Source organism: Phoca vitulina, unplaced genomic scaffold (genome assembly GCF_004348235.1).
Source record: "Phoca vitulina isolate PV1807 unplaced genomic scaffold, GSC_HSeal_1.0 scaffold414, whole genome shotgun sequence".
Classification (NCBI taxonomy): domain Eukaryota; kingdom Metazoa; phylum Chordata; class Mammalia; order Carnivora; family Phocidae; genus Phoca; species Phoca vitulina.
The window spans coordinates 1-10,986 of record NW_022590101.1 but is presented as its reverse complement, the minus strand read 5'-3'; the positions used below and the strand labels follow the sequence as shown (position 1 = coordinate 10,986).

The 10,986-nt window shown below is 44.9% G+C and overlaps 1 protein-coding gene across 1 annotated transcript; it reads left to right on the top strand.

The window, feature by feature from the left end:
* Positions 1-857: 857 nt before the first annotated feature.
* LOC116629229 (protein pitchfork-like) lies at positions 858-4,858 on the top strand. The gene is made up of 3 exons (XM_032399535.1): positions 858-980; positions 2,619-2,736; positions 3,740-4,858. The coding sequence occupies exons 1-3, from the start codon at positions 871-873 to the stop codon at positions 3,806-3,808; spliced, it is 297 nt and encodes a 98-aa protein (XP_032255426.1). The 5' UTR covers positions 858-870; the 3' UTR covers positions 3,809-4,858.
* Positions 4,859-10,986: the final 6,128 nt, after the last annotated feature.

The following is a 10,986-nucleotide window of genomic DNA, read 5'->3' as shown; positions in this document are numbered from 1 at the left end:
CACTAGAGCACAAAGAAAGGGATACTGGCTATAAAATACCTCTGAGTGGAATTATGGGAGCAGCAGGGGCAACAAGTCATCTTGGTCCTTTACCACCCATCGATCTCTTTCTACAGCCTCAGCAAATGTGTCTTGAAATAGCTGAACCCCACCCTTATCTTGGTTTTCTCCTTACGGTAGGCTTACTTCTATAGCTGGGGTAGTGAAACCATACCTGATACATGAACAGTGTGGGGGTCAAGGGCAGGTTGCCCCCAAATGTGCTACGTTGGCATATTGGTTATTTTAAATAAAAATTACTTAAAAAACGGCTGGTACAAGGACACTCAGACCCTCCTCTGTCCCCCTGAAAGCAGGAAACCGATCTCCTGTATGAAAACTGCCCTCCCTGTACTAGGAAGTAAAAAGAAACCCTTATCACCAGAGATAGGGACTTTAAAGCTGAGAAAGCTGTAAAAACAAACCTTGTTATTTTTTCTAATCTACTACCTCAGCCTAAATTCTGCTTAGAATTTCCTAATTCAGGCTTCCAAACACCTTTTTTCTTTACCCAATCAATTCCTCACAAATTTATTTTCTCATTGTCTAAACACTGCCTGCCTTGATCATTTCTTTAGGTCTCATTGTTGGGCCTCCCTGAGATTAATAAAACTTTGGGTATTTTATTCCTGTTAATTTGTTTCATGTAAATTTAATTCTTAGCCCAGATGGAAGACTGAATGGTAGAGAAAAAATTGTCCCTTCCCAGCAACAGAAAGAGGATGATTCTATTTTATCTACTTAGAGCCTTTATATGTATGTATATACATCACCCTCTAACTTATTTGTTGACTTATTTCATGGAAATAGGTCATGATGCTTTACCCAGGCATGTACCAGGCTGCAAATCCTTGGGAGCAAATACACAAACAAAATTTTGCTCCATTTAATGTCTTGTTGCCTCGATTTAGGACATACTCAAAGGGCAATTATTATCCTGGGTATGTCTCCTCTCTTCTGGAACATTTCATCAAACAGCAATAGAAAAGGATGTATAAAGGAGGGGTTCCATCCAAACCATGCCAGCTGAATAAGAAACCACCCACCCATCTTTAAAGAGCCAACCTCTGACCTTCCAGATCTCTGGCATTATAGAATTCTAAATCATAGTGTTTCACTCAATCAATAGCTATAAATGTGCCAGGACTTCCAAGGGGCCCAGAGATTTTGCATTAAACCCCTCACACAAGGCTCCTCATTCCTTGGAACTTACTCTCTCAAATCCAGACAGATGAGAAGCAACTACACTCAAAAAAACCAATGGTAATAAGGACGGTTACCATATAATTTAGCAGTCAGACAGTGACACTTCTGAGAGTGAGCTTACTAATTATGGCAAGAGAGTAGCCATGAGCTAGGTTTGCCACAGGTACACCGGGCAGTGTGGTGACCCGGTGGTGTGCTGTGAAGACAGTGAACAGGGTGGTGGTGATGGATGGATGGTGCTACTTTGGCAAGGATGTCCAGAAAGGTCTTTAGGGGCAATGACACTTGACCTGAAGTCTGAATGACAAGACTGAGCCAGCCCTGTGAAGATCTGGGCCAGGGCTTCCCAGGCAGGAGGAGCTGCAAGTGCAAACGCTGTAAGCTGGGGAGGGACTGGTGGGAGGAAGAAGGAGGAGGCTGGTGTGGCTAGAGTGTGGAGAGCAAAGAGGAACTGAAAACAGAGCAGGAGTGCTGGGGCTGAGCCCGTGGCCCGTGTAGACCGAGTGCTTCAGGAAGCCATTCGGCAAGTGTGGAACTGCGGGGCAAAGGGTCAAGGTCTTTGTTTTGCTCATGAGAAATCCAAGGATCAGTGAGTGAGTGTAACTTTCTCAAGGTTGCATTAAGGAAGTGGAAGTGTTGACTCTTGGCCCCTGTGTCCATTCTAAGTACTATTTCCAACACAGCAAAGAGTCTACACGAAAGACCAAGTGTTATGAACAAAGGCAATTATAATGCCACATCAATCAAACTTTAACTGCTTCTGCCTCCTTGTCCTGAGATTGCTGATTGAATTATCATTACACTTCTAGCCCCAGTTTCCCATCACAGGCAGTACTTATTCATGACTGTGGTAGGCCCTTTTCTCACCCACCACTGCTGGGATCTTTTGGTCTCTCAGCCAAGGATACTGAGTTGCAGAAATATTTTTCAATCTAGAGTTCATTTTAACCCTAACTGGGATGTCAAGACTAGATCTCTCTCTTTTTTTAAAAGATTTTATTTATTTGAGAGAGAGAAAGAGCACAAGCAGGGGGAGTGGCAGAGGGAGAAGGAGAAGCAGGCTCCCCACTGAGCAGGGAGCCCAACGTGGAGCTCAGTCCCAGGACCCCAGGGCCATGACTTGAGCCGAAGGCAGATGCTTAACCGACTGAGCTACCCAGGTGCCCCAAGACTAGATATCTTTAACACTCACAGCTAATCAGAAATACATTAACAGGCAAGGGAACCCCACACTTGCCCCACATTAAAAAGCTAATTGGGCTGTTGCTTTTTCTCAAGGAATTAGGCCAAGTTCAGGGATAGCTGTGGTACTGATGGAGTTCCTATATGGTCCCTAAGTCATTACACGTGATGCTTTGTATTTTTATTTCTAGCCCTGGCACATACAACCCAGAGGTGAAACCACCCCCCAAAATCACCTGGCCAATGAAATTTGGATCTCCAGACTGGGCTCAGGTTCCATGTCTACAGAAAAGAACCCTAAGAGCTGAGGTAAAAAGACTGGAATTCTGTACAGCCTCTCTCTTGTACGTTCATATGTATCAAGGGTTCTTTTCCAGGAGTGTCTGAATGAGCTTCAGGAAGTCCTTGTTCCCCTGACAGCATATGTATGTGCAGTTTTGTGCAGATATGCATATGAGAATCTTTTTGGAGAGTTGCACAGTTTTGTTAGATTTTTAAAGGTGGGTATGACTGACAAAAGTCACATTTTCTTACTTAATCCTCAAATAATCTTCTGGTGCAGGAACAGGACAATTATACCTCGGTGATAGAGAAGGAAAATCAGGCTCTGATGGATTAAGTGACTTGTGCAAGTTGACAACTTGAATCTAGATCTTGTGACTCCTAAGCCAGTACTCTTTCCATACATCACTAGAGTATTAGATCAGCAGGGGGCTGTAGAGCATTCTGGTGAGAAAATGGATTCAGGAGACAGACTGCCTGGGTTCAAATACTAGCTCCCATATTGCTGGCTGTGTGATCTCAGGCAATTTTTCTAAGCCTCAATTTTCATTCTTTAAAATGGATATAATAGAATCAAGCTGATAAGGTTTTAAAGATCAAGCAAATATAGAAAAGCATTTAACATATTTCATGTAACATAATAAATGCTCCACCCATGTGAGCTATCATAATTCCAGAGGTGCTGTTTTTTAAGAGGAACCTTGGATTAATTCCACAACTATTTATTAAATGCCTAATGTATCAACATCATCATGCTAGACCTATGAGTAACAGTCAGGAATCAAACACATAATCTTTGTTGTTGAGAAGTTTACCAGTTATACTTAGAGATTTACCAAGTCCTAGCATGACAGCACAGTAAGATGACAGAGACTAGCTCTATGTTGACAGAATCCTAAGACTAGGATGGGGTGGGCTTCAGTTGGGCCACAACAGCGGTGATGTGCACTTCTATTTTGCACAGCCAGGAGGACAGGAGGTGGAGGGTTCTCATTAGAATATTTACCTAAACAATATTCCTTCATTGCAGTTGTCCACCGACAAGGACTTCAGAAAGCACCGGAACCGTGTGGCCTACCTAAGCCTGTTTTACAGTTGAGGAGCTGTGACTACCTTCACATGCTCCTCCTGACCATGGATCCAGGACTGAGGACAGAGCTGCTCTTCCCCCCTGCACTGCCCTGCTCTCTTGTCTGCCAGCATGGGGCCTAGGGAGGGAAGGGGCTCATAACTACTATGTGAGAACAGAAAGACTACATCAGACTATTCTGTGTCCACATGCTGGTTTGTCATATACATACATAGATGGGTCTGGGGTTCCTGCCCAGTGTTCAGTGGGGTGGCTCCATTTTACTGAAATAGTCATGGGTCTCTGTCCTCATGCTCTAATCCCCAGGTTCCAGTTTTATGTATTCTACCACTAGCCCTGAAAAGGGGGCTGTTGGCCTCTCCATATCAAGGATTGGATGACTACCTTGGGCTTATTCATGGGCTTACTACACAGGGAGGGTACTTACAGGCAGAGTAAAACATTTATATTTTAGAAACTCTTCCAGATTTCTGAGTTTCTGACATGCAATGGGCAGGTCAGGAATTTGTTCCTTTTCCCAGACTGATATTAAACTCACTGGATCAGAAATTCCCCACTTCCCATTACTTCATCTATGTCATTTGTGGGTCATCATATTAATTGAGTTCCTACCATGTGTCAGGAAGAGTGGCAAGGACTGGGAATATAGCAAGAATCAAAATAACCTTATCTCCTGGTCTGGAAGCTACAGAAGCAGTGCCCTGCTATAGACGTATCCAGAATACCTGACTTCCTGGGACACACCCTCTAGGCCTTGGAAATGCTGTACTTTCTAGCACTTTCTAGCAACCCACAGAGAAACTCACTTTTACATTCTGGTATCTGAGCATGTGAAAAGAGGCAGAGAGCACAGCAGCCTGAAAAAGCAGAGGCCTGGTGGAGGTATATAAAAAGACAAGAGAGAAATGGCATGGAAAAATCCAAACTGAGCCTTGGCCTGTTGAAGCTGGGGGCTGGATCCCTGCTCCCTGCTCCTTGCTGGAGAGACGAAAGGTCTGGGGTCTGTGTGACTTACTAGCTCAAAGCAGTACCACCCCATCTCGGCTGCAGTCTAGCACAAAGGCCTGGGGCCCCGGGCTCTCTACATAAGGTCTGAGCCTAGAAGGGCCTCATTATCTCTGTGAAAGTGGAACAGCTGCAGAAGGCAGAGTACCAGAAATCCAGCCTAAAGCCTGCTTCCAGGTCTACATTTGTCCATTCCTGAGCCCCACCCTCCACCAACCGCCCAGCCTATTTTCCTGTCAGAGCCTCTACCTGCTGTGGCCAAGTTCAGAGAACTCATTACACATCAAATCTTCTCAACAAGGTAATATTCTTCTCCACATGTGTTTGATGGTGAATGGCACATGGAAGCAGGCCTTAATCAAAACCTCTACCATGATGGTGCAAAGAGGAGATTTTGAGATTTCTGGTGACATTTGCATAGTAAGAGCTGGGTCAAAATGGAACTAAGAAAGGGGGAAGCCAAGAGTTCACTACTATTGGTTGGCTCTAAATTCTGGATTTAGGTGTCAGATACAAAGGGGTCTTCCATTTCTGTTTAGCTCTTCCGGCCACAATGGTGAGCCTAGGAAAATGGCCAGAGTTCTAGAGCAGAAGTTCTACCAGGAACAAAGGATATGCCTCTATCTGAAGTTGAGTCTCTATGGAAGCTAGACCCTGGGGGACCCCAGGTAAGGACTAAGGAACAGCAGAGGAGCCCTGCCAGCAGAGCCCTCTTCCTCAAATATCTGATCATAGGTCTCTCCTCCACCGAAACCCATATGGGTCTGTTTGACAGCAGAATCAAGTCCAGAGATTTAACAAGGCCCTGCCCCTCTGACCGCAACCCACCTTGGCTGCCTCATTTCCTACTATCCTCTCCAGTACCTTGTGTCCAGCCAGTCGGGATTTCCTGATGCTCTACAATTACACAAACTCTCTCCTGCCTCTGTGCTGTCCTTATGCCAGTTTCTGCATGAGATCCCTTTTCTAACTTTCTCTACCCAGTGAGTTCCTACACATACTTGAAGGCGAAATCTAACATGGTTTCCTTTGTGATACTTCCTCTTTCCTGCCACTCTCAGGCACCATTCGCTGTAACAGTCTTTATGTCACTTGTATTATGAATGTGGTTGTATAGCAGGCATTGCTAAGCACTTGTTATCGCAAAACATGTCAGATCTGGGGACTTCAAGAGAAAAATGAACGGTCTCTTTTCTCTTGATCATAACTGAGTTGTGGAGGCAGACGTGCAATGGGTACAATACAGTGCAATGTGTAGTGAACTGTCAGAGGTACAAAGTGCTATGGGGGGAGGGAAAGAGGAGCAATAACCTCTCATGGGGGGGTAGGCGGAGGACACGCAGGAAGATGTCAGGGATCAGGGAAGATTTTACTTACACAAAGAGATTTCAATAAATACCTTATGAATAAATTAATGATATTTCATCAGTGGTGATGGCATAAGCAGTTAATGGAAAGAAAACTCTAGAATGTGTTTTACAAGTATAACCCAAATATAGACTGAGGTCCATGTGGCCACTTTCTTCGTGAATTCACATTTAAAAAGCGCATTACAGCAGCTAAAAACAATTAAAGAGGAATTCCAATTTTTGTATCTCTTACAGAACATTAAAAAGTCTCTAATTTGTAAGCAAAGGCAACATTTCTCAAAATCTTCATCCTATGTTTCCCTTCATCAATCCTATGTTGCTGTGGAGCATCTCCCCCAAGAAATTTCAAATTCCAAGTCTTTATTTTCACCTCTCCCATCCATAGTTCCTATCCCTTCTCTCTTCCCTGTTACCTTCCAGCTTTTTAAAAATCTCATTTACTCCTCATTCCTTTTACCTTTTTTGACCCACTAGCATCTCTCTTCCTCTCTTCATCTCTCTCTCTTTTTCTGTCCTAGTCCTTCAGTCTCTGTCACATAAGATACAAGAATCAGACAGACAAGATCTTTATTAGTGTGGTGGGGACAGAGTGGCATATTGGAAGGTAGGGAACACTCCCATATTAATAAATTTTGTCCCTGTCCTACCATGATAGACAAGGTGGAACAGACCATAAGCTGTGGACAGCTTCTGTTGGGTGCTATTATCTAGAATCCAGGAGCAGACAGAATTGCTAGCTCTGGCTTTACGAATACCATATGTTGTTCCAGTGTCTGCAGTTTGTCCCTGCTGATGAATTTCAGGTTACTCATGATAACTTGTATTTGTTGTATTTCAGTGCTGAGAACTTTCTAGCAATTATATCTCCATCTCAAGATCTTTGCTCTATATAGTTGAGGCCATCCACCAGAGCATGAATAGAGGTGATACTGAGGCAGGAACAGTGGCTGATGGAGCAGGGATGAGGATGCAGGTGAATTGGGGCTGAGCTGAGCTCCCTTCCCTTTGACAAAAGAAGGCTGTATCTCCCATAAGAGAAGCACAACAGAAAGAAAAAGGAATTGTCAGAGTGCAGACATTACCCAATTCCATAAGATCAACTCCATCGTGTGTTGGTGAAGGGGAATGATGCAATGATGTAGAAAAATGTACACCTCCATCTACCACTACCACCCACAAACATCTAGATTGAGAATTCTTTGCATCTTTCTTTCCAGGTACGTCCTTCTAATTACATTTCTTGAAAGAACTTTGGGTCCCAGAGCAATACCAGTTTTTACCTCCCTAAAGGCAGCATTACTGCATTAGAAGAACCCACTGCAGATGATTGTTCATAACCTACTGTGGAATGCAAGTTCAGCTACTGGGCTTACTTCAGACAGGAAACATGCTCAAGAGCAATATGCTGTACTTGATAGAAAATTCCTAGTGAGCCAATGCCATGTCTCATTTGTAATCGCATGCCTCCATGGCTTGCACATAGCAGACTTTATCATATAGTAACACAATAAAAATATTTAATACATTGATCTGGATCTGATTTTAACACTAACTGTATGATTACCTGTCCACACCCCACTTTCTTCCACTGTAAAATGAGATTGGGGTTCTAAACTCAAAATCTTTCAGGTTAGGCAGGTAAAGTACATATGTGAACAGCCTGAGAGCACCCATAGTGAGTAGGGAAGAAAGGGGTCTGTGAAAATACCAGAAAAAATTAATTAAAACTGTGCTGCTTTCCTCAAGAAGAAACACCATTTTGTAATCTGAGTTGGCCTCAGAGCACCAGTTTGAAATGTTCTCCAATGTTTCTTTTTCTTCTCTAACATTCAAGAATGGAGAGAAGAATGTGTTGGAAGGGAGAGTGCTGGGAGGTCTTGTCACCTCCACTAGAGTACTTTATGTAGGTACTACTGTGTCCTTAAAATCTATGTGTGGGTCCTCACTCAGAGACCTCTGCTCTGTGTTCTTGCCCATTGGGCAATTCACAGATTCCCCCAAAGAACTGTTGCTAACTTTCTTTTTTTTATTAAGATTTTATTTATTTATTTGAGAGAGAGAATGAGATGAGAGAGAGATCATGAGGGTCAGAGGGTGAAGCAGACTCCCTGCTGAGCAGGGAGCCTGATGCGGGACTCGATCCCGGGATTCCAGGATCATGACCTGAGCTGAAGGCAGTTGCTCAACCAACTGAGCCACCCAGGCACCCCTGTTGCTAACTTTCAATCTAGAATAAACTACTACAAGCAGAACACAAAGAAGACATTTAGAGGGAACAGCAAGGACGTTTGGAGATTCTTGATTTATTAGTTGCAGGAAGTAAGATTCTAGTGCACAGAGGGACCAGACTAGTCTAAAATGCTGCTGTCAGCCCAGAGAAACAGTAGGGCAATCCCAGAGTTCTGCTGGGAGGGTGGAGACAGCTGCCTCTTGCTAGTCTACTTAGAGAGGGCAAAACCCATCCTGCTATTCCCAATGTCGTAGACAGTGTAATATTCCTTGAGGAAAACATCTCCCAGAATCCACAGGGGCTGCCCAGTGGGGGAGGGCAAGTAAGTGGCCTCAATCCCAAGCGTGCAGTAGCCATCATTCTGCAGACAAAGAACATCAGGATATAACCAAGTGCATGGAGAGGCCTTTCCCTACCGGAACTTCCCACCCTATATTCCTTGACACCTCTGGGGTCTCTGGCTTCTTGTTCACCCTCAACCCTGCCACTAGTGACTCCCCATAGGTGCTCAGATGTGAGCTGGGACACAGAACAGCTGCTTGTGCCCATCCAATCCCATTTTCCTGGAGCCTGGAGTGCATACTTACGTTGAAGACATAGGCAGAGGGAGGCAGAGGTAATGGGGTCCCACTGATGACAAAGGTCATGGTGGGCATGCTCTGTATGGAGTTGCAGTTGACCACATACTGAGAGAGAAGAGAAGCAGAGCTGTAGAGTGCCAGGGGACTGGGGGCCCAGACAAGGGGCCCGAGTCCCCCATTCCCCATGAGACTCTCTTCCTGACCTTCCAGCAGAGGTTGGTTGAGAGCATGGAAGGCAAAGCCTGATTCCCAGGTACAACACCGACCAGATGCTTTTGCTTTCCTGGGCCTCCTTGGACACATCTCAGCTCTGAGATTTTGATTGTATTGATATGACCACAAGGAGTTAGGCTCATTCCAGAACACAGATTTCTACTGCCAGAAAGTACCACTTACAGAGAAGAAGCATGGGCACATCCTGTGTGAAGCATGTTCTCACATAAGTGTGCACCTATCCACGTACTCATCACAAACACACACACACACACACACCCTGAGGGACCAAGATTTAGTCTGACTAAACTAGACTCTTGCATGCAGGAGGAGCAAACTACAGAAGTGGGTATAGGGGAACAGGGGTGGGCACAGGAGGCTGCTCAGAGTAAAAGCCAAAGGAGTATTCCTAGGGAAGAAAGAAACCCAAGTGGAATGGAGAAATGCAATATGCCTGGCTCTGTTCATAGAGTCAAATGACAGTGCCACACCAAGGTGAGATGTGTTCCAAGGGCCTGCAATGGAACAGCCACCCCTCCTGACAGTCATTCAGCCCATACTCGGAGTTGGTGTTATTCCCTCCTCTTATGCGTCCTTGCCTGAAAGGCCATGCTGTGTCCCTACCTGATCTGATCTTCCAGGAGCTCAGGTTCCCCTCCCCACAAGCCTTCCTCCTATGCTGAGACTATGTGGATGTACAGAGAAACCCTTGGCTTCTGGTTACTCACATCACCATTCTGAGCCTCCTGGGCTCTGGTTGCCTGCAGGAAGGAGCTCATGAACTGCTGGGGAACAGCTAGCACATAGGTCCCTGTATCCACAATGGCCTGGCAGCCTTGGGAGCACAAGCCAGTGGCCTGGGTACCAACAAGAAACCTGAGGGAAACAGCAGTAGAAGAGAATCAGGTGCCTTTGCCACAAACATGTGCCACGTCCACTGATAGGTAGTGCCCAGCTGTTGTATGGTCTTGAGCAAAGGCCAAAGAAGTGTATCTTTAAATGGAGGTGATGGAAATTTCCTGAAGGGTTGGAGTGTAGAAGTAACCGATTCATGGTACTAAGCTCTGGGAACAGATATGCTTGGGCTCAAATTTTGAAATTTGTGACATGTGTGACTTTGGATAAGTTACTGAACCTCTGAGGCTGATTCCTTTATCTACACAATGAAATAAACTACTGACCACCTCATAGTGCTGTAGTGGAATATGCATGCAATAATATATACAAAATATTTAGCACAGTCTCTGGCACATCAGAAACATCAATGATAGCTGTTACTTTTACTGATGAAGGACTTGGTAAGGACTGTGCTACTTGGGATAATGAAGCTCCCAGGAACAAAGACATGGATTCACAGAAGCCTAGGAATGACCAACCTGCTGACATGACAAGTTTCAGTGACCAAGTCAAAAAGTTTAGTCAAGAGCTAGATGCCAGAGTCTACTGAGCTCCAGGAACAATCAGCCTGAGGGTTTGCTGATTCTTTCAGAAGTGTGTGCCAGTGCAAGAACAGGAAATATTGTCACACTGGAGAACATCCTAGGGGTGTCCATAATCCATAGGAAATTTCCCCTGTACTTACTCATCGATGGCAATCTGCCAGTACATTTCCCGGGTGACAGGAGTCCAGACGATCTCACCAAAATAAAATTGGGAGTCCACACCTCCCAGGATGAGCTCCCCACCATACTGATAGGTTGGTTGGCTATGGAGAAAAGGAGAAGAGCATGAGTTCCCACAATACACATGATCAGGCAGCTCCTTCCTCCCCTCTCACCATCCCTCTCT